This window comes from Thunnus albacares, chromosome 18 (genome assembly GCF_914725855.1).
Source record: "Thunnus albacares chromosome 18, fThuAlb1.1, whole genome shotgun sequence".
In the NCBI taxonomy this organism is placed as follows: Eukaryota; Metazoa; Chordata; class Actinopteri; order Scombriformes; family Scombridae; genus Thunnus; species Thunnus albacares.
In genome coordinates this window covers 18,250,519-18,278,354 of record NC_058123.1, presented here as the reverse complement: position 1 = coordinate 18,278,354, position 27,836 = coordinate 18,250,519, and the positions used below count along the sequence as shown (strand labels likewise).

At 39.7% G+C, this 27,836-nt stretch overlaps 1 protein-coding gene across 1 annotated transcript in view; it reads right to left on the bottom strand.

The window, feature by feature from the left end:
• Nucleotides 1–26,222, bottom strand: part of nsmfa (NMDA receptor synaptonuclear signaling and neuronal migration factor a) — a 45,959-nt gene extending 19,737 nt beyond the window's left edge. Inside the window, 5 exon segments of the mRNA XM_044332885.1 lie at nucleotides 4,019–4,087; nucleotides 7,833–7,905; nucleotides 9,956–10,903; nucleotides 11,203–11,264; nucleotides 25,347–26,222. Of these exon segments, the coding sequence (XP_044188820.1) occupies nucleotides 4,019–4,087; nucleotides 7,833–7,905; nucleotides 9,956–10,903; nucleotides 11,203–11,264; nucleotides 25,347–25,417 (1,223 nt within the window). The 5' untranslated portion in view covers nucleotides 25,418–26,222.
• Between the last annotated feature and the right edge of the window lie 1,614 nt (nucleotides 26,223–27,836).

The following is a 27,836-nucleotide window of genomic DNA, read 5'->3' as shown; positions in this document are numbered from 1 at the left end:
TTTGGTCATATCGCCCAGCCCTACTACTAAGTACTCTTTGGTGGACAAACTATATATCTGAGATATTTTCTAAATGACTTTGAACATGTCTTTGGCATTTCTGTTCTGTATTTTTTCATTGCACCAGTACAGATGTGGTGATTTTTTGGTCCATTAATGGTTGCGTGATTGCACATAAATCATTTTCCATCCTTGGTTTTCTTATCTTCATTATTAAAATGTAGTTTTAAAGAACACCGTATCATAGACTAATGAGGCTTTATAATGCTTCTTTACACCAACTAAAGACAGAATATATCAATCTATCAAAGAAAGCATGTTTTAACTGACTAGGTTGGCTATAAAAAACGTTGAGACAGTTTCTCTTTTAATGGCAATTTGCAAGGTCTTGCTACTTCCTAAACCTCCTACAAGTCAACAAGGGTTTTCATATCTCCTATAGCAACAGTAAAACACGACAAAACAATATGTAGTCTGTAAGTAATTAAACATAAAGACAGTGCTTTAGTATGTTCCACTTGAACACTATTTAGTGCTTTTAATAACAACAAAGCAAGAGGCTTTGTGTAGTTCTTCTGTGACTTGCTGCCTGATCCTGACATGATGTTCTATGCAAGAGTCCCAGATAAACATCCTTTTATCTTTCTGCCTCCCGCCCATGTAGCATTTTGAGATCCACTATGAATGAAAAGTACAGTACAAATGAAATGTATTATTATTATTATTATTATTATTATTATCTACACACAGTATCAGCACACCAAGTTTCCAGTCAGCACCCATGATTAATGATGTCTACATGTGTGTCTGTGTCTGTGAGTGTGTGGTTATACATCCATATTTATCTGGCGGTAGAGAAGCACATAAAAATAGAACATAAAATGGGAAAAAAAAAAAAAGTCTTTGGAGTCTCAGTCTTCGTCCTTGGATTGCTTCCATAAAAAACACCAGCCAGCAGTGCAACAGTTAACTTGCAACATCAAACAATGAATTTCACTGCTAATTTTATGGGCAAAGCAAATGGTGTCGTGCCAAAATATGGTCCAATAAGGAGCAAATATAACGCAGCACTAATTACAGATAAGCAACATCACTGTTAACTTTGTTAAAGAGATCTTAAACACGTAGTCAGACAGGTCTTTCCATCCTGTGTTTAAACCTCAGCTGTCCACAGAGGAGACGTGTGGAGACAGTTAATGAGATTTAGACAGAAAGGGAGGAAATGTAAGAGAAACCGTGTCCACCTCCACTTCCAGCTGAAGACAATCTGACAGGTCCTTCCTCGCTCCTCTTATACTCTTCCTCTAACTCTTTGTAACTCACAACCATATTTTTTTATTACCTTATTATATGTTCTATATTTTCCCCTGTTATTTGCACATTTTACTACAGTTGATTCTCTCCTGTGTATTAATTTTCCGGCTGCCAATTTCTGCTGTCGATCAACCAGTATAATACAATTTTAAATAAGTGAACTATCCGCTAAAGTCATTTTCATATTCAGACTCTTCACAGTATCCCTGTATCAAACTTTTGAACCAGAAATCTATTTTTTATTCATAAATACCTTCAGTCATTAATACATGGGTGATTAATCCTTAATGAAGCTTTCAGAGAGCAGAGAGAGTGTATTCTTTAGGTTTTATGCTGTTTGTTTATGGAGAAAAAACATTCATAATCACACTATATGATGCTCCTATGTTCCTAAAACAGGAGAACATAACAGCTATACTGATTTCAATGAATGTTATTCAGTGTGTATTTTTGAATTGTGATTTTTTTTTTTAATAGATAGAGATTAAATTTAACCCAGAGCACCCTCTATGTATACAAATGTGTATCAGCTGAAAATAAAAAAAGTTGAAATAGCTCCATTTTCTTTATATATTCTAGGTAATTTTGGGAAAAGTCATAAACTTTTAGGTTAAAAGAAAGGTGTTCAGGGTGCTTTAACTCCTCTTCATGTAAGGATTATTAAATAGTGATTATTAATTTAAAGGTAATTGTAATATTTGCAGACTGCATCTTTAATATCATACATTAATATTATAAATATTTATCTTCTTTTCCTTTCCTTTAATATCATTATTATCTTTATTTGAAGAGGACATAAATCACACCTGCATTATTTATTTAGCTGTTCTTTGTCTAGCCAAGAACTTTTTATGATGTCTGTGCTCAGTTTGTGAAACAGTACTGTATGAGTTAGTATCTCTCTCCATAAACAGGGTACAGAGCGATGCATTTTAATATTGGACAACGTATACAGTCAGAACTGCATGGGCAGCAACATCTAAAATGGCTGATCAGACAAAGGTAGAGGCAGCACCTCTACAAACTCAGACTTCAGACAAATCAGAAGAAAAGAACCAGATTCATTGTTCAGAGATAAGTACGCATGATAAAACAGGAAAGTGAACATCCCACATCAAAGACTACAAGGGGAAAAAAATCTGCTTTTTCCATGATGAAAAGCACTCTGAGATAACAGGGGGTGATTAAGAGCAATGCTGAAATGGCTCTTTGACTTTTTCTTTAGGCATTGCTGTTGTTTATAACTGTGGTTGAAATTGTCTTCATTATTCTGTTGGATTTACACCAAACAGAGCGCATTCAGTCCACCAGTACACACACATACACACACAGACTCTCACACACAGCAGGGGTCTTATCTATGAGGGGATGAGGATCATCATTTGTCTTCACTGATACTTGACAGAAGCCCTGTCTGCAAAGTGCTACTCTGTGAGAACAATATCTTCTGTACTGCTCTGTGCCTTAGGCCATGTTTTTACTAATGTAGATGCATTAGAAAACTCTGTTATGTGTCAAAAGTTTTCCATCCATGCTAGAGTTTTTATTACTTGTTTATCTAGTTTGTCATCCAGAAGGAAATAGCAAAAACTATTGTTGGTTACAGAGTAATAAGGGTGAAAAATCTCTTTCACCACGTCAGGATTACATCACATACTATCATCTAGAAATGTTAATTTACTTGTATAATTTTCCGTGTCCACAAAACCAGAATTTTCTAATGTATCCACTTTGAGGCAGGTTTTTGGGTTTGATCTGTTTTTGATGGTCAAATACCCAGATTAGTATGGATACAAGACTATTCTAAAATATTCTAAAATTTGACAGCCTTAGTGTTATAAAATATAACCCACATCTGATGGTTTCAAGTGAACGAAGGAATTTATTTCCCAGAGGATTTTAGAACAAGGAGGAAAAGTGTTAATAAAAGTTGGCTCTGCTATTTTTTCCTCGTGTTCGATCACTCATTTTGATGAAATAACACAACGTTAATGACATTGACACTGCAGATGGATGACACCGAGATGTCAAAGGAATTGAGATGTACTGCATGGTGTCACATTCACCATCTGTCCCTATGTGACAGAGCATCTGGGCCTGAGGGGGACAGTTGAACTGCTTTGGTACTCAACTTGTTACTGATGTCATTACCTCTATAAGTGTTACAGAATCTCACTCTGTGTTTTCAGTGTTTTTTGAAATGTTATTTTTCCTCATAAGCCAAGTAATTATTTAGTTTGTTACTTTCAGGGAAAGAGAAATACAGATTTGAATGTTGAAGTCTTTAATGTTGCATTTGCAACCCAACTCTTTTTTTTTTTTTTACAAAGCCATCTGTATATTTTTACAGATTAGGTGTGATTTTGTAAACAATCTAGGAGTGCCAGAGGAGGTTTCAACCACCCATATGTACCTGTTTTGATCTTTTCAGTTATTGTGTAAGAATAAAAATCAGCTTCACTGTGGCTGGCAGTACAAATCTGGCCTAGAAATTGGGGCACTGTAGCAGGGCATCCAGTAAGCAGATCCTTTTTGGTCCTTTTTTGAGAGCTGCTGACGTCCTCACACCTTCAAGTGCCTTGTTCTGACTCTTTGGCTTAGTCAGATTAGACACGGCTGTAAATAAGCGACAACAGAGCTATAGCTAGAAACGAGTGCAAACAGCACTCAAGCAAAGCACAGCCTGGCAGGGGACGCTTCGTACCTCTGGATGACTTCTGCTGAATCCTGCTCTCTCTCTCTCCTCTTTCTCCGAACAAATCCCCGGAAAGCCCTGCCAGGACGTGGCACAGTATTAAAGGGATGAGAGAGGGAGAATGCTGGCGTAGCGAGTGGTAGGACAGCGCGGGGAGGCTGATGCCAGGGCTTTTAGCTGCAGGGTTTGTTTGGCTGTGAAGGGGGAGGCTGTTGTAGGTAGGCAGCAGCTAGACCAGACCAGAAAGTCAAATAACATCACCAGCTCAAATTGTATTTTCTATTCAGCCCTCTAACAAATGTGCCAGTCTGCATGTGATATAATCCATCTTTCCATAGAGACACTGATCTTCTGACCTCGTGCCTTTTCAGTCGTTCCACTTGAGATGTAATTCTAACTGGGATTATTCATTTTTGGGGAATTTTACCAATCTTCATACTTTCCCAGAATCAGACATGGATGCTTGTTTTACATCCTTATCTGCAATTTAAATGTATTTTGAGGTTTGAGCTCAATTCAGCTCCTAGAAGCGGCTCAAAAACTCAAAAAAAAAGTGGACATTTTCAAATGCTCAGGGTTAACTACTTCCTATTCACAACTTGGTGTTAATTTATCATGGATACATTTTGTATTTTAAAGCTGCAATCCACTAACAGGTCTACAACAAAGTTGTTGTTGAAGCCAGTCATTATTTCAATCAGCCACTGTGAAACTTGGAAAATGTTCTGTCGAGCACAAAGTGATACCACTCGGGCTATGGTGGACTTTTATGTGTCAAAGTACAAACATGGTGTGAAATGCATCACTTTTAATGAGTGACAATTTCTTCAACAGACTTAACTGTTAACCAGAAAAGGTGCGACCCGACAAATCCTGTGAAACTGATTAACATTTATCCATAGCAGAGATAGAGCTAGAGATACATCCAATGTGGGTACGTTGACTCTGGGTAAGTAGTGGAAAGTAGCTGGTTAAAACTTCCCCAAAAACAAAATGTTCTTTTTAAGGATAAGGCTGGCGTTATCCTGTATTTTTCTAGTGTGGACAAATCCCATGAAAACACCAAAAACCAGTCTGTGCTACTCATGCCTCCATTTGTACAAACTGAAGACATAAATATCAAAGAATGTGTCACAAATATATAGGTCTAAAAAAGGGAAAGTTTTTTTTACTAAAATGGCAGCACTTTGTGGTTTGTAACAGTCACTCACAATAGGAGTAAATACTGCATTTTTCAGGGACTATTTTCAGCCATGGATTAATACACATTTGGTGCGCTACACCACCAGGATAGTGTCATGTGGGATTGACTCAAAATAAACCACACTACACATGTGCATCGTAATGAAGGAACACGTCACCTAGTACAACCCAGTGGATCACTGATGTGTTTTTAATAGTTTTTGACAACAGAAGAATTTCATAGCACAGAGGAATTAGTAATAACAGACAAAACTACTCTGACAAAACCTGTTAGCAGGATCAATTCAGTGTTCGTTTTAGTCTTTTCATGGTATTTGTTGACACTAAGATCATTAAAGGTATTTTAAGTAAACCCTGAACATTTACTTTAAGCTAGCAGCCAGAGGTTTGCTTGGTCCACAGAGCAAAGAAAGTTAGCTTTTAAGAGCAGCTTGGGTTAGTTGGGTTTAGTTAAGCCAGGTGTGGTTGGAGCAGGTGGTGTACAAGTATGAAATGTCAAGGTTTGTTTTAGGCATAATACACTATCACTATTATTAATGTTAGCATTTATATGTTTAGCTTAACCTACTTCTCAGCTTAGCTGTACACTCAGGAATCCTTTGACGGAAGTTGGTGATCTGCATGCAACACATTTCATACTGGACATTTATCTACCAAACTTTTCTGGAACTTATTGAATACATATCCAAAAACTGACTGATAGCTGACTTCTTTTTTAAACTACAGACTGTATGAAATAATTTTACCAGTGCAAAAGGCACTAGAGATCACATGTTAGCACTATAAATATATGTTCTTAACAAACCTCTCCAGAGCCGCAGTTGCCACAATCAGATCCAAACACTGCTACAGTAAGCAGCACAGCCAGCACAGATTCAGTGATAATTAGCAACGGCTGTGAAGTGGGATTAGAGAGCTGACATGATTGCCACAAAAAGTGAGGGTGAGTGTGTGCCAAACTGATAGAGCTGCTGGGTATATGTGAGCTGACAGGGTGTAGGTCAGCCAACACACAGACGTACATTTTCCTGACTTGAGTTTGGCAGATTTACTCTGCTGCAGTGGATTACACTGGACTTTATCCCTGCGGTTGCATAGAAATCCTGTAACTCAATTTTTTTCCCCTTTTTGGTTTTTTACTTGAATTAAAAAACATTATTTGTGGCTATAACTGCAGGCTCCTACCTGAAAGACCATTATCTATCAATAAGAGAATGATTTTTCTGATGTGCATGGGCCAGAAGTAAATATAACCCAAACAAGAAAAGGTTTCAACTTGATACACACACACACACACACACACACACACACACACACACACACACACACACACACATAAACAGACCTCTATACTGTATACTGTCTGATCATATCTTGTTATTATGGTAAGTTTGTTTTCAGCTGTGAGTTAAACACCCAGCGCAAGGATGAAGGTTAAATGGTGGACATCAAAGTTAAGGAACAGCAGTTAAGGAAAAGAAGTAAAGCAAGCTAAGAAAAAGAATGCAAGCAGGGAAGAATACTCACGATATCCTGTTTTGAGTGTCCCAAGATTAATTTGCATGCAAGAAGAGAGGAGAAAGAGAGGAAGAGAGAGAAAACAAACAGTTTAGAGTTCAAAATACAGAGAGGAAGACCTGGGAAAGGCATATTGAGAAAGAGACAAAAAGAGTGTGTCATTGTTTGACCTCAATGAACAAAGTCAACTCATTATGCCACTTAATTGCTTCTGATCTGTGATTTAATGGGCCAAAAGAACAACCACCTTTATCTATTGACTGAATCCAGTATTGTGTTCTAAACATGGTCAAACAAGCATCTAATCCAAGATGAAAAGTGAAAGGCACCAAGAAAGAGTAAACTCAGATGCTCACAAGAACTTTTTTTTACAGCTTTTAAAGACAAAGATACGTTTGTTTTGCATGTTTTAGCCCATGAACTACAAGCTGCATATACCTTATATTACTGCCATTTTTACTATATTTACTGTCAGGTTCATTTGGTAGATTGAAAGGGATAATTTGTTTGCTTCAACATGTTATGAAAAATTGCAGATACTTGAAGCTCGCTGGTCACCTGTATTTTAATTAAAAACAGCATTTTTGGAAAATTTGCATCTAAAAACTAAACACTGAAACCTGGATGTTGTGTAAGTGATGATGAATTTGCTCATGTGTTGCAGCTTTGAATGTCAAGTGGTCCTCAAATTTAACAACAAGGAGAGCATTCACAACAAACCCTACTTGCAACTGCATTACCATGCATCAATTATTTAAATTGTACAAAAAAAGGAACTGACAAAGTATTCCCTCTGATGGATTGTCCTCCTTAAGCAAGCTTTCAGGATGTGCAAGCTGATTTTTTTTATAGCTTACTGAGATGAAGATCAATAGCAGCCTAGAAGGTGAAATCAATCTAAAAAACCTATAGCATGCTTTGGGAAATGGGTGACATTAATTTAAAGCATGAAATTAGCAGTTAATGGACTAAAACATGCAAAAACATTGGTATGGTCTGTTAACTCTGGCTGTAAACACATCAGCTTGATCTTTCAGTCAGTAGATGCACCATATGTGACTGTGTGTGTGTTTGTGTACAGGTGTGTGTTTGAAGGTGGGACACTCACGCCTGTATGGTTGTTGTGGCAGTTTGAAAGGAGAACATATTTTCCTTGGGGAACCAGTTAGTGTCATCTGTAATTAGAGAGAAAAATTATGATTCGAAGGTTAATTGGAAAAAAAAAAAACAGAAGAAAAATCTATGCATGGTATCCGTAGATGTCGTAATAAATATATTAGAAATATGAAAGCACAAAAGCCAGCGACAGCACCAGCACTTCACAGTGCACCACTCCACAAATGGAGAGAGGCAGACACACAGGAAGAGACAGCAGAGGAGAGAGACGGGGAGACGAAGAGTCAGAAAAACAGACCACCACGTCACATCCAACATAAAACCCTAAGCCCCCAGCAGACCTGAGAGGAAATAGATTTGAAAAAGTTTGTTTAAACAATTTAATTTAATATTAACTCACTTTTAAGGAATGTCTCACTTTCATTCATCAGAAGCAAAGTTAAACTGGCTTCACAGTGGTTTTAGTTGTTGAAATATTTTGAATTTGTTTTGTATTTATCAGCCCTGATTCACAACTCAATTAAAATAACTTAAAATGAAATAGTAACTGTAAAATATTTAATAAGCATTTAGCAAACACTGAGTGTGATTTATTAGGTGTATTTCACTGAAGTGACCCTACAACTTCCAAGATAGCTAGAGTTATTACCTGCAACCACATAATTAAACTGTCACAAATTTTAGACACAGTTTAAATGGAGTTCACTCAGGAAATGGTAAAAAGAACAAGAACACCTCACAGTGTAATGCAATCCAACACAATTACTCCTCAATAATTACTACTGTACCTTTTGTGAAGCTTATAATGTTCAATTTCTGTTGGTGTAAGTGAGCTGTTGTTTTGTTTCTATGGTCATTTTTGAACTGAAGTCTGTGTTGTTTTCTAGGAATAGCAATGTCAGTCTGTTGGTTGGTCAGTCAGACTATTGGATGGATTGCTATGAAATTTGGTTCAGATATACATGATGCCCAGAGGATTGATCCTACTGACTTTGGTGATCCTTTAACTCTTCCTCTAGCATCATCAGCAGGTCAAAACTTTCACTTATCCAGTTATATCAGTAATATCAACATCTACAAGATGGATGGGTGTAAACATTTGAATAGATGTCCGTGGTTCCTAGGCAATGTATCCTAATGAAAAAAAAACAAAATCCAGGAAGTCTTGCTAAATATTTGTCCTTAAGTGGTGCAGACAACCACTTGGTACCTTGGTACTTTCACCTACCCCACTAAAGAGCACCTGTTGTATGAGCCATCAGAACCATGCAGCGCCTCCTCCTGTTGTAAACTGATGTATCCTAAAGACTTTGGTGATCCCTTGACTTTTGCTGTAGCTCCACCTACAGATTTTGGGTTTTTTTTGTGAAATGTCTAGACATCTATTCAGCAAATTTGGAGCAGTCATTCATATCCTTCAGAGTGAACCACTAAGTTAAAACTAAATTGAACAAAAGTTTTTTTCAGTTTTATGATTTTCTAGGGCCATCATCAGGTAGAAATGTTCATTTGTCAAATACTACAAATTTCTGCAAAATTCATGACTCAGCAGTACTAACTGATATGGTGAACAGGGCAAACCTTATACCTGCTAAACATCAGCATTTTAACATTGTTTAACACTGTGAGCATGTTAGCATGCTGATGTTTGCATTTAGCTCAAGGCAAGTCTGGTCTCATTAAGCCACTAGCATGACTGTTGATGGTGTTGGTGAGGGTCCACTACTGTTTGTCTTCTACTAATAGGGTATTCCCGTGTTTTGGCATTTATCATCATGATTTGTGACATACTGTAAGGTGTTCTTGTTACTTTGTCCATATGCTGTAGCTGATATATTTTAAACTAAAAGCATCCTTTAGTCAAAATCTGAAAGGCAACTAGTATTTTAAAAAAAAAAAAATACACTATCAGCTGGATTTTACCTCCCAAATGCTCCCTGTGTGTATTTTTGTGTGGTAGAAAGATTCAAATGATTCAAATGCTATTTCATCTCTGGTCCAATACCAAAATCGCCAATCCCAGCCACAGGGTCTTATGAACAACCCCCAACCCCGGCACTCATTTGGATTTCAGCGCCTCTCCCTTTTCTGTGTCCTCCGCCCTCTCACCTCTCTCCAGCCCAGTCACCCGGTCCACACTCCACATCTGCTCTAGGCGTCGGTGCTGCTTGCCTGCCTCTCGAGACGTGCTCTCCAGGTCCAGGGAGCCCTGGCTCCGTGAGGGGGCGCCGCTGCACGCGTCACAGGCCAGCCCGCTGCACTCTGCCTCCCCTTTTCCACCCTCGCCCCAGCCGCGGATGTTGTGGGCACTGACGGAGGTCTGCAGTGGGGGTTGAGACATGTGGTGGTGGTGAGAGTGGTGTGATGTATGGTGCGAGTGCAGCCCGCCGATGGCTAGAGCCTGCTGCTGCTGGTTGCTACTGCTGCTTCCACTTGCCCTGCTGCTTCCTCCACTGCTTGAGGGTGCATTGGTGCCCATGACAGAGTGGTGGTGGTGGTTACTGTGGTGATGGTTGCCGTGGTGGTGGCTGGTGCCACGGCCGCCGCTGCTGGTGTGGTGGTACTGGGTTGGAGACGATGAAGTGGAGGAAGGGGAAGTGGAGGGTTGGATCAAGGAGGTGTGGAGGTGTTGGTCGCCGGCGCCAACACCCACACCGCCACCCCTGGATCCCACCCCTCCACTCCCCGACTTCTCCTTCAGGACGTCCAGTTCTAGGCTCTCTTTGCTGCCCCGGCCGCCACTCATCAGCATACCGTGCTGGGTGGTGATGGTGTACACGCGGGCGGGCTGCAGGGTGCACTCGACACACTTCTGCTTGTCTTCTTCCGCTGAGAAGCTGCGCTCAAGTGACAGCCGCGCTGGCTTGGTAGAAATGGTGGGGGGAGGTGGTTGGAGTAAGCCCAGCTGGGATTTCACCAGGCCAGGCTCTGGGTTGTCCTCAGAGCCCTTAGTGGTATTGGAACACGGATGAAGTTGGTTGTTGTTGTTGTTGGGGCCAACCGTGTCACTTGGTGACTCCGGGTCAGGACCCACCAAGGTTTCACACAGAAGATGAGCTAGAATACAAAAGAGGGAAATAGAGATAAATAGAAATACTGAGAAATACACCAATGTGCTGAAAAGCAAGGAAAAGACTGAAGAGGGAAAAGGGAAGAGGACAAATTGAGGATGACACAGGATATTCTCATCATCTCCCTTCGGTTATCAGCTGCTGGAGTGATACACTGATGATCGCAGCCTGGCATTTCAACAGAGGATGAGCTGAAGCAGGTGGAGGAAGGATTAAAGACCACAAAAGAACACGCAGACGAGAATAAATGGATGGACAAAATGGCAGGATGGCAGAGACGCTGACCTGATCCGTTTCGGTTTTCAGGGTGTGTGTGGGACAGGTACTCTCCAAATGCTCGTGCTGCTCTGTGGGGACACACACACGACACACATAAAGACATTAATTTATGGGTGGAAAGGAGGGGCAAGTGAGAAAGGAGGAAGAGAAAGGGTAGAGGAGATAGGAGGGCAAGGAATTGTAAATTATAAACCTAATTGCCTTCTTTGTGGGCTTGTGCCACCCACAGATTAAGATGCAGCTGTTTTATCTCCATACTTCAGGCAGCCTCACACATGGAGAGAGAGACGAAGTATGAGACAGCAGGAGGAGATAGAGTGACGGATTGTTTTAGGTAGACTTAATTTCTCAGTGTGACCTCAGTTTGCGTCGGTGAATGTCAGTGCAGTCAGCAGACCATAAGCGTGTTTGTTTTCTTGTTTCTCACACAGGCATACAGATGTATATACCGTATCCTTGAGTCAAAGAAACTCTTAACCTTGACGGCAAGTGAAGAAGACTGCTTGGAGATGTGCTGAAAATAGATGCAGTGAGCTCAATAGCATCTGCTGCTTAGCTCCTGTTCTTTCTCAGTCTCCCTTTTTACATAGACACAGAAACACTCCACACACCCTCACTCATTCAGCAACATATAGATAAAACTCATAAAAAAATATCATAAAGGGCTTGTCCTTTTTAATAAAATAGCCCCAGGTATAGCGGATGAATGACACTGACTTCCTAATGTTCCTCCAGTCAATGTGTGACAGGAGTGGAAAAGGAGCAAAGAGAGACCAGATAAAGAAAGATATGTTTTTAATGTCAATCTGGGCACTAACTGAGAGGAAATGTACCGAAGCAATAACTATTAGCAGTAATGATTCATTATAGTAATGACGAATGAAAGGAGAGAGGAGAGGAAAGGAGAAAATGTCAGTAACTCTAATACTGCATGCTACTGCTATTAATATTAATTCATTCCTGTAACAAGGATCATGATGAGGTTGTACTTTTCTCACTTTACTGTTGAGGTAATTGTGCCTTATTGTCTCACCATTTACATACTACATTTACTTGAGTATAATTTTAAAGCACTTACTCGTGTTTATTTTCATTTTATGAGACTTTTATCCTTGTACTTTCCAGACATACTGCAACTTTTATATATTATTTAAGAATAGAAGTCTACAGCTAGTGGCTCTGTGAGGCTGTATTTGAGCAAAATGCTCACATCAGCATGTTAACATGCTCAAAATGATAATGCTAACATACTCATGTTAAGAAGTTACCATGTTTACATGTTCACTGTGTTGATTTGGCTTGTTAGCATGCAAACACAGTTTTGCAGGTATTTGATCATAAACCAAAGTAGAAATTTTAACCACATTGCACTAGATGTCAGGAGATCAAAGTGATCACAATTCATCCTCTGGGGATCATGCATGTGTTTACCAAATTTTTCAGCAATTCATCAAGAGATGAGATATCATGAGATACTGTATTTCAATAGAGAAAAAGTCAACCTCATGGTGGCACTAGAGGAAAAGTCTGAGTATCACCAAACTCATTACAAAATATCCTCTGGAAACTATGAATATCTGTACCAAATGTCCATTAAAAGATAAATCACAGCATAATTGAAATTACAATAACTGGAGGAGCTAGAGGAAAACTCAGAGGATCCCTTAAGTCATAAAATGTATCCTCTAGGGAACTTGAATATCTGTTGTACATTTTCATGGCGATCCATCTTCTAGTTGTTAGGATATTTCATGCTGAGCCACAAATGTCAACCTCAGGGTGGCCCTAGAGTAAAAGTCAGGAAACCACCAAAGTCAGTTGGATATATCCTCTGGGGACCATGAATGTCTGAGCAAAATGTCAGAGCTATCCATGCAGTATAATAGATGTTGAGATATTTTATTCTGAACCAAAGTAGTGGAGAGAGCAACCAGCAGACTGGCATTGCCATCCCTAGAGCCATGCCTCTAGCATGGCTAAAAACAGACTCCTGTAGTTACTTGTAATTTTCCAGTTTATGATTTCACTGTATATGCAAAAACACCTGCTAAACTCATAAAATATGGTGCATTTCTATAGTGCATCCTAATAGTATACATATAAATATGTAAGACCTAGTGACACAAAAACCACTTACAACAATACAACACAAATTCACAAACGTTCTACATAAATTTTTATCATTCAGAATGAGTTAGTACTTCTACTTCATACTTATGTGTATCTTGTATCCTTGTTTTACATAGTTGTATTGCTAATTCAACTATACTAACTCAATACTTATTTTACAACTGTTTTTTATGAGAATACTTACTTTTAATTAGCTTATCACTAATGATCTACTAGCACATGTTGACTAATTCATCTGTTGTTGTGAGTCAGCATATTACCTTTTATTTTCGAAAACCTGGTGTAAAAAGCATTACGTATAATTTATTAAGTTGTTATCGATGATCCTGAAAATAATCCGCTAGAGTTACAGTATCAAGGGCTAATTAACTGTATATCCTTCAGTATATTAAGAAAAATAGCATGCATCCTCCTGGTTGTTACATTTTCCCAATGCAGCTGATGTTGGAAGGGAATGCTGACACACACACAGACACACACATCTGTGCAGAAGAATCCCTTGTATACAGGGGAATCTGTGGGTGTACGCCTCCTCCCTGGCAGCTCTCTCAATTATTAAAGCCTGTCCAACGCAGCAGGCACACACACACACACACACACACATACAGGGGGAGCAGGAGTGCAGTGAAAACAGACTTTTTTCAAACATTTCTCTGATGCCCCATCTTTCATTTCATATTTAAACTCAATATATTCTTGCTTCCCACCCACCCGTTCCCCTCTATCCTGTCTCTCTCCTCCATCTCTTCTTCCAAACAGGATTCCTCTGGAGACATCTTTTGTGAACAAAGCTCCTTTACATGTTTGAAGGAAACATCCTGAGAAAGAAGACACAAATGACCTTATGTAACAAGTCAATCAATATTAAATACACATTTTAGAGACATAAATTACTCATCTCAAAAACACCAGACAGCCAAGGACAAGTTAAGAACTCAAAAGTACCTACAGTGCCTTGTAACAAAAGCACAGTTATGATGGGACACATGACCTGATGAGGTCCTATAAATTAAACTATGACTTTATTATTCAAGTTGCTTTACTAATCATTTGTGAATACTAAAATCAGTGAATAAAGCATAATATTAGTTGTGGCATTATCACCTCCTTTTTTATCAACAGAGGTTGAAAGCGGAGACTTTTTGCATGAGCCGACCCACCAGCATTGAGGCTGGCGTGAAGCCTGTTACAAAGACAAAAGAAAACACACAAGCACACGAACAATAATCAGGTGTTCAGCCTGTACTACAGCATAGGGTTAACATACTGTGTGTAACATTTATGCCCTAGGCCCACATGCAGGCCCCTGGGCAAAAATTCTTAGTGTCCATCATCAGGCACAGTGCACACAGCAGACTGTGAAACCAACCACTACTCATATGCTTGAATACTACTTAGCCCCAGGTTTGCTGTAGGCAAATTATTATGTGGTGCTTTTATTAAATACATACTTGTTTACTGTAATAACAAGCACCATGTTTGTGCACCAAGGCCCTGATCATTTCAGTTGAAATTTACTTCAACTTTGTGTAGTCCTTAACAAAATGAATCAAGTTACCACAAACCACAAGGGGTCTGGAGCTTATTCGTACAATGTGTCATCTGATGATGTCTGAGGGAAAAAGTATTAGCTGCTCTGAACGGTCTCTTCTCGAAGGGATTCATAGTGTTACACTGGTTTGTATGTAGGAAAAGTAAATAATGAGAGAGAGACATCCTGCCTAATTTCGTTACTTCCTCACACCCAGTCAATGACTGTGTGAAGTGGGCTGGTTTGTTGGGTTGTGTTTTTGGTACATTTAAAAAATAGTCACATGTAGCCTCCCCCCTCAATCTTTCAAGGCCCTGATCATATTATTGATATTTTACTTTGGTTTCATGTATCTCCACACAAAATTAACGAAATTGCTCTGAACCAATTTACACACACGGTAGTAAACCAGGGGCTTTTAGGGCTCCCTAGAGTCTGGGCAGTTTACTCAGGCTGGTAAGTCAGCCTTGTGCATATAGCAGGAGTACTCTTGTGTTAAGTCTCCATTACACAATGCTAATGACCATGCTCTTATTTTAGAGCAAACACCTACAGTATTAGATTTTGGACATCAGTTCAGGAGGATTTTCTCTTGCTGCACTGGACGACAACAACCTCCTCATGTAAAACTTGAGAGTTACTGAATCAAATTGAGACTCAGTGGATGAAAATGTCCCTCTGTGCCACAAGAGTCACTCTGGCTCCTGCATTGTTAACTCTCAACAGTGAGCACTGTAGCCAAAGTAAACCAGACTCCCTCAGAGTTTGGGGGTATTATTGAGGGCTGAGAGTCTCTGCACGTGCCACGACACCATCCAGCTCCCTCCACTGCACTACTAAAAATAGCTCGCCATGCATGTCACTGCAATTCTGGTATACTGCATCTTCCTCTCTGGCAATCCTCTACTTTCTTCTTTTGTGTGTGTGTGTGCACACGCTTGCATTCATGTGCGTGTACATGCACTTGAGTATGTGCATTTGTGTGTGAGTCTGTGTGAGCCTCTAGGGACAGAAAAAGAGACAAAAAAGACAAAATGTTACATGTGCATGTGATGATGCAACCAGCCTTGTTAAGGACAGTTGTGATAAATATAGTCTATGCCCTAATCAGCAGGTGTCCCTCTGAAGGTCTGAGACATTTTCATTTTACCCTCCTGTTTTATTATTCAACAGGCTGGGGCACTCTGATTAGAATCCGCAAACAATGGTGCAAGAGACTCGCATCATCCATTATACATGAGCGGAAAGTGAGTTGGAAACGAATAGAGCAAAACGCCTCTCAATCCATCCATTAAACAAATCCTCTCTTGGTTCTGTGTTCTCTCATCTCAATGTTTTTACCCACTTCATATATGATACCGTACTGAGCATCAGGGACACAGGTGTGTGAGGTGAAAGGGGGGAAGTATGCTATTGGAAAAATAAAGAGGAAGAAGTTGGAGAAGGAGAAGAAGAGGAAGAGCTTGACAGGCAGATGTGAAATGTGTCCTGCATGCTCTCAGACATGTGACAGGGCTTCGGGGAGAGAAACAAGTTAGGGAGGGGAGTTTCTGAGGAGAAGAGATTACAGCAGCGAGGAGTATATGAGGGGAAAATGGGAGCATATTAAAAATGAAAGGTGGGGTAAACTTGAGGAAACAGGCAGACAGAAAGAGCACTGTCATGCCAATAAGGAAGTAAAAGATAAAACTGACAACAGGCTTTATTTGCTCCTCGGGGTAACTGCATCTTTGAAAATCAACTCAACCCTAGCCCTAAAATCCTTTGTGTCATTTAACCCCTTATTCTACGGGCTCATTAAGTGCAATATGTATAGTATGAAACATGTTAGTCAACGTCTAAGTAAAAAGCTAGACTTTAATTTTACATATTTCATTAGGGAGGTACAGTGTAAGCACATGAGTCCAACAGGAGTGATAACGATAGCACAGGTTCAAGTTCAGTGTCCTGGATTCAGATCAGATCAGATAAGATATTCTGACAGTGATGGAAACCTTGAGGACACAGACTGTGTTAGAGTGAAATCTATACTCTTAAAGGTACAGTAGACTTCTAGTTGTTTCTGAGACAACCATATCAGTGATTCTGCATGTTTTACCCAATTGAATATACTGTATTACTATTATTTTACATTACTGCAAACCATGTGTTTTACTGAGGTTCTTGACCTTGGAAACAGCACTAGAAAAGGAATTTCATCACACGGTCCATTTACTTTAAAGGACCATTTGGAGCTTTTTATCCTATCACATGATCTTGCTCAGCAGATGGAGTTTGTCCAGTTATCATGGAATTGCAGATGTTTGAATTTCAAGTTTTTCTGAGCACTTTAAGGACTATGAGTCAAGAATGAACTTTGAGCCACAGCTTTTGAGCCAACACAGATGAAATGTCTGTAAACTGCTCAGAAGAAAACGGAAATTTGAACATCTACAATTATTGAGTCTTATAGTTTAAAGCTCCAGAACAGCTATTAAATGGACTTCATGGTGATGTTTTCTCAGCAGAAGCTTTTAGATTGATTTCCAGTCTTTCAGGCAGTATTTGGTTTCCATGTATGACTATTAACTTTCAAAGACTTGATGATGTGTTATTGTAAAATCATTCCTTACGTTACCTTCAGGAGCTGGTGGGAAACTGGAGTTGGCGACCAAACAATGAATTTTAACACCCACCCCCTGGAGACACCACACTTTTAAGGTTCCAGTTGTATACTCTATATATAATTCATAGTCAAAGTTCTACAAAGAGCTAACATCCTGCAAACAGAACAGTTAAATGCAAGAAATTACCAAATTCACAAAATCCACCTCATGACATTCATGTCATGAAGTGACATTCATGTCATGACATTCATGTCATGAAGTGGAGGTGCTTACCTTCCGTAAGGACAACATCACAGGTGAATGCAATGCTTTTTAGCTGCCAACTCAGATGTCACAGTGTCCTTGAACACAACAATCAGTCATTTTGGAAACAGGTCCCGCTCACAGCCACACAAGTGATGCTGTCATCTTTCTTAGGTGGACAGTCTCCAACTCCAATGTCACACAACAAGAATGCTATGGAGAATGTCTTGGACAGAACTAAACTTCAAGAGTAGCTCTAACTTGGCTTCGTAATCTACTTTTGGTGCAACATGAAACCTGAAGCTCCTGCTCAGTGTCTGGTCATCTGTTCGACTCCTTCTGAGTGAGCAAGGGAGTGTGCACATATGAGCATATTCTGCCTTTGTCTGGTGTCTACAGTTAAGCATTTCACGAGCTGAATGAGCCAGACACAATTTGACACACTCCACTTCCTCATCACTTTCTGCCACAAACTCCACTAAAAGGCACATGAAAGGATCCTCAACAACAGGCAGATACACCTCAGCACTTCAATTATTTTAATGGATCAAGACAGAACAATACATAACTAGATACTTAACAGATCAGACAGAACATTAAAAAACTGTAAACATGCCCTTTTTTCTCCAGTTTGTTTTTTAATGAATACAGATAGTCAAGCATTGCTTATTGGTTTTTTTGTTGTTGTTTTTTTTACTTTATCCACTTTTTATTCATAGACTGTATAAAAATATGGACGTAGTTACCGTGACGTCACCCATTGGTTTCTGAAGAGCGGTTTTGAAGCTCAAAGTGAGCCATTCCGGCCGTCGCTATCTTCGCAGTGCATAACGCTGCCTAACTCCCAGCCAATCAAAAATGGGCAAAGAGGCGGGCCGAATGGCTGAAACAAGCCACCTAGCGGCTGGCTGACCTGTCACTCAAAGCAGCCATGTCCTTCATTATGCATAACTTTACGGCTTAATAAAATTTAAACGAGTGAGTTATAAAAAAATTCACCCCCGTACGATTGTCATGAAAGGGGAATTAGCTATAGAGACCAAAACCATTTTTTGTACCAGGCTGTAAACATGTTTATTTCTGCTGTTAAGTTGGGCATTTTAACATGGGGTTCTATAGGGAATGACTCGCTTTTGGAGCCAGCCTCAAGTGGCCATTCAGGGAACTGCAGTTTTTGGCACTTCCGTGTTGGCTTCATTTTAAAGCCCCGGAGGTTGCCGCTTGTTTTTATTTGACTTTTTTCTTGATTGTCTCGTTTTTTAGGCTGCATTTATAGCTATGATTGGAGTGCCCATCTATCAAAACTTGCTCTGACAGGTGCAAAATGTCCATCCACATTTAGATATTCGCTGCCCAAGCCAACTATAGTTAACTGGAAAACAGGGGACTTGTAAATGTACTGTAATTTGTTGATTGTAGGTGAAGTCAGTGCAGTTGGATGTAAATAATACAAAGCTCTATTTCAATCACTTTTAAAACCCTTTTTATATGACAAATAATATTGATGTTTGTGACATTAATTTTCATCTGTATTTTGTGTTTTGTCATTTACAAACTTTTCTAACACCGTGTGTTCTTAAAATTCACATATTAAGCCTTTTGATTATTTTATCCACTAATTGTGCCTACTACACCTTATTAAAACACTGCATCTGAGAGAAAGTCAAATTAGGGCTGTAATTAACGATTATTTTCATTATCAGTTAATGTGATGATTATTTTCTCGATTAATCAGTTAGCCATTTGATTGATTGAATGTCCAAAAATTTGATCACTATTTCCCAGATGTCTTCTTTTGTCCCAACTAACTTTTTCCTTAAAAAATGGACTCAAAACAATTAATCAATTATCAAAATAGTTGGCAATTAATTTTCTGTCGATTGAGTAAGCTATTAATGGATAATATTGCAGCTCTAAGTGAAATACATATGACTAAAACACATAAGTAGAACATGAAAATAGCACAGATTCACACAATAACAACACACACATTAACGGTCTTTACAAATCCCACTCAAAAAAGCTACACCTTAATGTTAAACTGTTAATTTGACCAACAAATGATCTCCATGGCTACAAAAATGGACCCTGAAGACTTGCATATAGAAAAGCACCTATTCTACGGAATTCTGCTACATATAATGTTTCATCCCATTAGTGATCCATATCTTATCATCCCATTGCTTTTCCCTGTGCATTCTGATGCCATTTAACACTGTGACCATATATCTTTAAAGGACAAGCGGGCTCATGGCAGAAAACAGGCCATCACTCCCCTGACAGTGTTCCCATTGGTGTGAATATCATCAGAGCTAATGTCTCCCCGGGCGTCTCTCCACTGTAAACAATGGGCTGCCAAGCAAAGAGATTCCTCATTCTTAATGCTCCTTAATCGAATCTTCCTCTCAGATGGACTAATTGAATTGGGTTTCCTACAAAAACACACCGGCACACACACAAAAATGCACAGTTGGCGTGCTGAGAACCTGTTGAGAAGCTTGTTGCATGTGCTGAAGGCCAGAGGGACTTTTGAAAATTGCAGTTGTATAAGTGTGGTGCATTATGGGATATGTGGGAGGGAAGCACCTGACCGGAGAGCTGATTAAAATGTGAGTACACTAGTGGCTCACCGTAACCACACAGACAACATTAAGCAGTGAGTGATAAAACTGATTCACACACACTTACACACTGCACACTTCTGTTTCTCTGTAGTAGCCAACACATTGTTAACATATTTTAAGGATAATATGGCTTTTTCACAGCAGAAATTTGACTTGTCATAGTTGGAAAAGCACTAATAAGATTATATTATAACCACGGCTCAGTTATAAGTTATATTTACATCTGTGCTTTTATGACTTTGAAATGTTAAAATGTCTTCCCTGAACATCTACAATTCTATGACAACTGGGAAACTTGAGCTGAAATTGTTTTCTCAAAGAAAAAAATAGAATAAATATGCACAGAAGCAGACAAACATAGACAAACAATCACATAACACTGTTGGAGTCCTAATCATTCTTCAGACTGTAATCAGTAAAATCTGCCTCATTCAGCATATTTATGGCAAAGAATTTAACCGTCTGATTGAACAAAGGAGGGGGGAGATAGAGGGAGAGAGAGATGGCTGCGATCAAGCATATTACTGAAAATGTAAAAATATACAGTGCATATACTGTACCAGTCAAAAGTTTAGACACACCTTGCCATTCTCTTGAATGAGAAAGTGTGTCTAAGCTTTTGACTGGTACTTTATTTCTGAATATATACATGCAATGATAAATGAGAAAGTACAATGAAGCAACATTTTAGCGGGAAAAAAAAACAATTCTCAAAACTTAAGAGGTAAGAACATCTTTTCCTGTTGAGCTTGAGTGAATATGAGTATTATTTCAAAAAAACAATTACATAACATCCCTGTACCCCGTCAACAGAGTGACTGCAGGCCAACATCAAATACAAGCTGCACCTGTCGATTGTCCCGAATAAACTAAGACATTCATTTGCATCAGTCTGTAAAAACCAATCCTTTCATCTTTCATGCCATCTTTCACACCCCCACAGCTCTGCGAACACTGTTGTCCGATGCCCTTCAGCCGAACCGCAGCAGACCTCTTCTCTGGCTGATAGAAAGATCAAAGCATTTGCTTTTACACTCAATGTCGCAGAATTCTGGTGTGTAAATTGGAGGTAATCTTTCCTTTCTTTTTTTCTTTTTTTCTCCCCTTCGCTCTCAGTCGCTCGCTACTTCCCATGAGCTGCTGGAGGGGAGAGTGTGACCTGTTTCATAACCAGCAATCCATAAACATGCATGAGATGACACCCGCACAGACGAACACCGGTTACAAGGAACCAGAGTCTCTTTAGTGTTTCTTATGTATTGTTTGGATGTATTTGCTCATTCACACATGTACTGTGTCCTCCAACAAGTCCTAAAACCTCATCGACAAAATGGGTAATTTGTCAATACTTTCTGAAATGATCCTGATGAGTATTTTCTGATCTGGCACACCTATCTGTCGAAAAAACTAAAGACAAAGACACACCAGAAGTCATTTTTAGCCAAGCTAGTGTCACGGCTCTAAGGATGGCAATGTCTGTCAGTCCACTTTTGTTCATTCATTGTCCCCAGAAGATAAATCCTAATGGCTTTGGTGATCCATTGACTTTTCCTCTGTCTTGACATCTATGAGATGGTTTGCCATAAAATTTGGTACAGATATTCATGGTGCCCAGAGGATGAACTTGACTTTGGTGACTTTTCCTCTAGTGCCACCATGAGGTTCACATTTGTGGCTTTGAGTGAAATGTCTTTACAACTATTGGATGCATCATCCTGAAAAGTGATCACTTTCCTGTTGTGGCTGTTGTTGTGTAAAATTTCAGTTTAGGATCCAAAACTGACATTCTCAGCTGTACTTTGTGTTTAGTGAAAATGAGCAAATTATTGCACGCTAATTTGCTAAGCTAAGATGGTGAACATGGTTCACATTATACCTGCTAATCATCAGCATTAGGGCTGCAACTAACGATTATTTTCATCATTGATTAATCTGTTGATTATTTTCTCAGTATTAAAATATCAGAAAACAGTACCTGGTTAAGTTGGAGAAAGATTTTTTTAAATGATCGAATGGTTAAGCTTTGGTAATAAAAACAACTTGGTTGGGGAAAGATGATCTTTATGGTTAAGGGTAGAAAAACAGTCACTGACTGTTCATAGGAAACAGTTTTTGTCGGTTAGATGGTTTGATGGATGGATTGTTCATTTTCGGAGAGGACCGTCTCATTTGCACAACTGCAAAAGATCACTTGGATCCCAGACAGTGAATATGAGTTATTTTAGCCATTTGAATAAACTGCTTTTGTTGTTCTGGTAAGGACGGTCTTCGTCCTTGAGACACTTCACAGTGTGCTGTGCTCTGGCTTGTTTTTAGATCAATTTCTCTTTCAAATAATCCAAGTGTAACAAAAACAATCTATGCCACCATCTCAACAAACAGGTCAGCTTCTTCAATAAATGTTTCATTCACTTCTGTCAGACTAATGTTCTAGGCTAGAGAATCAAATTACAAAAGTTGCAAAGAATAATAAATCAGTTTATATTCAGTGCAGATTTATTTGTTCTTGTTTCTATTTGTGAGAGTCAGTGTGAGATTTACACCTGCAGAGTGAGGACATTTCCTCAAGGGGCAATTTTAGGATTAGGATTTGGGTTTAAGGTTAGAGTTAGGTTTAGGTTTAAACTAAGGTAAAGTAAGGGGTTGAGGGCAGAATTGGCATTAGAAAAGTTAGTATAAGGGTTAATAGTCATAGCTAGGAAACAGTGGATGGAGACTAATACTGTAAGGTCAGTGGGGGGGGGGGTTTATGATCCAGAAGTGTGTGTGTGTATTGGAGAGAGAAAACCAAAGTGTGAGTATGTTCTCTGTCACTTAACCCAGTTTACTGTATGTTTAGATGAGTTGGATAAGGACGATGACTCAGACTTTTATATAGGCACATATACCTGCTGTCATTTGCTTTAAGCTTCTAAATACAAGGAAAAGCATGTGTGTGCGTTTGTGTGTGCATGAGTGACACTAATGTGCATTAAGCTGCTCAACTCTAAGTACCAAAGTGTATTCTGGCATGACACATGACACAAGATCTGCAAAAAGTTAATGTATGGAAATGCAAAACAGATTCCTGGGGAAAAAAAACAAACAAAAAAAAAAAACTGAAAATGAAATTGTGTGTCATGGGTAAAAGCTTGCAATTGAAAAAATTAGACTCCAGAGATCTGACGCTGCAGACAGAGAGCTTGAACATTTAAAACCCGCAGAGAGTCCAGCCTGCCTCTCAGACAGAACAGAGAAGAGATACGAGCATGTAGATCAAATGGAGTGCAATGCATACATACCTGGTTGTATGCATGAAGATCATATATGTGTGTGTGCGTGTGTGTTTATTTTCTGAGGTGGAGAGAAACCACTTCTGCTTCCACATTCATGAGGTCATGTGCAGGTGAGAGGCTGATAAATATTGGATGTGATTCCGCTGCATTTCCCATCTAAGGAGCCAAGGTTCCTTCTGCCATTAACTCCGAAAAATTAAACCCTGAAACGTGTGTGTGTGAGTGTGTTTGTGTGAAAAAGAGGAGAGCACAGAGAGAGTGTGAGGGAGGGAACGAAGATAAGAGCATAATAACTAAATAACTGCGTGTATTTGAGTGTGCATGTGTGTGCGTGTGTATTTTCAATAGCCCTATCAGACATGGAAAAAAAAGACACACACACATTCTTACTGTAAGCTCAGGACACTCTCTATAGTCACCAGTGTGTATGAGCAACACATTTTCATCTCCCCTTCAAGGTGGAACACATGCGCATACACACACACACACACACACACATGCACACACACGCTGCACTGCATGTTAAGAAGGCTCACACACTATAGGCTGTGTAACATAAGAAAAACACACACACTGAGCGAGAGAGAGAATGACGTAATAGCACATCAGCACACATCTGTGGATGTTGAGTCTGCACAGCCAAGTCAAGGTCATTCATTGATTGAATTGAAATCACACGCCAAGGCCTACTGCGTGGCGACTGCTGAAACATAGAAATATTGAATTTGTATTCTGATCTCAGTGAAGATAGTAGCTGCCTGTCCGCACTTGATGTGTAGACATATGAACAACAGTCACACACGTGCTCTCTCGGTGAGCTGCAGCTTCAGCTCGGAGCCTCAGAGACGTGCAGCCAGCACAGGAAGGGAGATGGAGATGGCTTATTACTTTGCCTCCATGGTTGCTGTAACAGCTGGTTGCGGATCTGACTATTTAAAAAATTCATACAGCTCATACACTGTCTCTCAAGAGTGAGTCGTTAACAGCTTTTAACGGGTTGGACTCCAGTCTTGAGTCCCGCTGCTTTTTTTTCCAGGCTGAATATAACTGCTGCCCTCTGCCGGGCCCAATAACTGACCGTGATTGGTGATACCTGCAAACGACCGAATCGATTGCGTTGATTGATTAATTGACAGTTGGATCATTTGCCCGCCGGGGTGTGAAGGCAGCAGCCCCATCACTGCGCCGTCCGGCCAGATCGATGCGGCCAGACAGAAAGCCGATTTTGTTTAAATTACTATATTAAAAAAAAGAGAATTCAAAACGGCATCAAACGGCAGACTATTTTTACAGCAGGTGGTAGACTGTTTTAGGTGATGAGGAAATGTATTGGGGTTACTGTGAGTCACGGCAGCCCTCGCTTTGCCTCTGCATGACTTTCATTACACAATGATGCTTCATTCACTACACCAGTTTGGTCCAAATAAAACAGTCTGGAGGAATTATGGGGCTACACAGCCAATAATTCACAATTTGTAGGCTACATTTGCGCAGTATAGGTGCAGTTTTGAGAGATTAAAGGCTAATTTAAGCACGTATTTGTGCCACAGACTAGACGGGACAATCGGTAGACATGTGAAAAGCGCAGAGGCTCTGCGCATTATACCCGGGATAGCGCACAACTGTCACCCTACTGTAACTTCACAGGGTCGCACCTGGAGGCTTCATTACCTGTCCAGACTTCCCCCCCGAGGCTGCTGTGTAATGGGTGTAAAGCCGTAGAGCTCCGGGTGTCACTCACCTAACTTTTGCTGCCACAGAAGATATCGCATCGTTTCTTAAATTCTTCCTTTTGGACACGGCAGTTCCCATGCTGACATGGAAACGACGCAGGCAGGAAAACAGTTCATTCCAAACACTCGGAGGATGGAGGAATGCGACAAGTGAAAAGAGTATAAAAACCGAAGAGAAAAATGGAAAAAAAAAAAAAAAAAAAAGTTGAAGGGAAATCCGGGGGCAGATAGATGCGAGAAGAGGGACGTCAGCCTCTCTCTGTCTCTCTGGATGTGAGCACGTAGGCTACGTGGGGTAGCTGCACAGCTGTCAGCGTGTGGCTGAAAATACACAGACCTTTCTCTCTCTCTCTTTCTCTCCCTATCCGTGTGTCTCATTGATCTGAAAATGCAATGGGAGGATGGTAAGGGTGGTGATATCACCATCATCATCATCATCATCATCATCACAAAGGGGGAAAGGGGGCGTGGAGGTACTGTATGAGGGACACTGGTACCATCCATGCAGCCCACCTCTGCCTTTCATCTCATCCATTTTTGGACTATTACCTGTGTATTTTTATTTGATTATTTTTGGAAAAAGGATTCCCTCTCTCTCCCACACATACATACACACATACACATTCACACATACACACACACACACTCGCACACATCAAAATGGAGAGATTCTCATCCACAGCCAAGGACAGAGGAAACAGTGAGGTTGAGGCGTTGCGGTGCTCTGTCAGCATCACTTCAAACTTGGGCTGGGCAGTACATCGATATTATATCGATATCGTGATATGAGACTACATATTGTAATATGGCATAAATGTTATCTTTTCCTGGTTTTAAAGGCTGAATTACAGTAAAATTATGTAATTTTCTGAACTTACCAGACTGTTGTAGCTGTTCTTTTATTTGCCTTTACCCACTTAGTCATTATATCCACCTCACTGATGATTTTTTCAATCAAAAATCTCATTGTGTAAATATTTTGTGAAAGCACCAATAGTCATCCCTACAATATTGTTGCAATATCAATATCAAGGTATTTGGTCAAAAATATTGTGATGTTTGATTTTTTTTTTTTCCATATCGCCCAGCTCTGCTTTAAACAGCATGTTCACAATGCCTTCAGACTGTGCTGTTTTTATGCTGCTGCTTTTTCAAGTCCTTATGGCAGGACCTTCAGTGTTATCAGTATTCAGATGAGTGCTGAAAGATCAGAAAGGGCAGTTAACACAATATCTGGAGAGCAGAATTATGTGCATTTTGTGTTTCTTTAGTGGTGAAGAAGAGTTGCAGTGACTCTTATCTTAAGCTGCTGATGGTCTTTGTCTCATCCAGTGGTGGAAAAAGTGTTCAAACCCCTCATTTCAGGGGTCACAGCAGCAGCTCACAAGAGATATAATCTCTTATATATAATATAAGCAGCAGAGGGCAAGATAGATATCCCGACTTTTAGTCTCTAGTAATCTCCAAAACCAAGGAATCCTACAATTTCCATAATTCACCACTTTCATTAGACCTCCTCTGCCTTGTAAATGCTCACTTCTGTTAAACCCCACACCTCCAGTTTGCAACAAAGGCTTTCTCTGAAAAAATGTATAATAACATCACTGGGGTTATTTTTTTAAACTTTGGGAAAAAATCCCCACCACAAAAGCCACAAAAGAAATCAAACAACAGTTTTCTGAAGCTGAGAAATACTTCTCATGTCAAGTGAAGTGACCTTTTAATGTGTGAAGTGCCTCTTTAAGTCAACATGGCAATACATGAGTAAGGTAAAAATACCTCAGATTTCACCCAAGTACAGAATGTAAGTATAGGTTGTCATTTTTCACCTCTAAATGCCTCTCTCTCTCCCAGTGGCTTGTAATGTGGTGGTCTAGTGGTCACAAACTGAATTTGAGGGGTCACACGATTATTATTGTGATAGGTGAAGCATTAAAACATTATAACTTGAAGATAATTAATATTACAAATAAATACTATATGCAGGCTCCTTAATTTTTTAATGCTATGCTATATAGCTTGATTTTCTACTATTTGAAGAAATCAATGTTGGCAAAAGTCCCAGCAGTAAAGAAAATGTGTTAACTCACACTGCTCAGAGACAATTAATCACTATAGTCAATGACAGAAGATAGTGTTGGTTGTAGTGGTGTATGCACACAAACACACATGCACACACAGGCACATGCACACATCATAAAAACAGATAGATGCACAGGCAGCAGACGAATCATCCAGTAACAGCTGATTAGCCTTCAAACATCAAATCAATCAATCTTTCAATCCACAGGTCATTTCACCAGCAGCTCAAATGTGCAGGACGTCCTTGGGTTTTATATCTCTTGGTATGTGCTTCTCCTGCACAAACACACACACACACACAGTCACACACACATACACACACAGTCTCACACACACGCTAAGACAAAAGGAATGAAAATCAATAAATAAAGCAAAGCACCGCTGGGCTGGTGTGAGCTTCTGTAGGCCATTAAGCA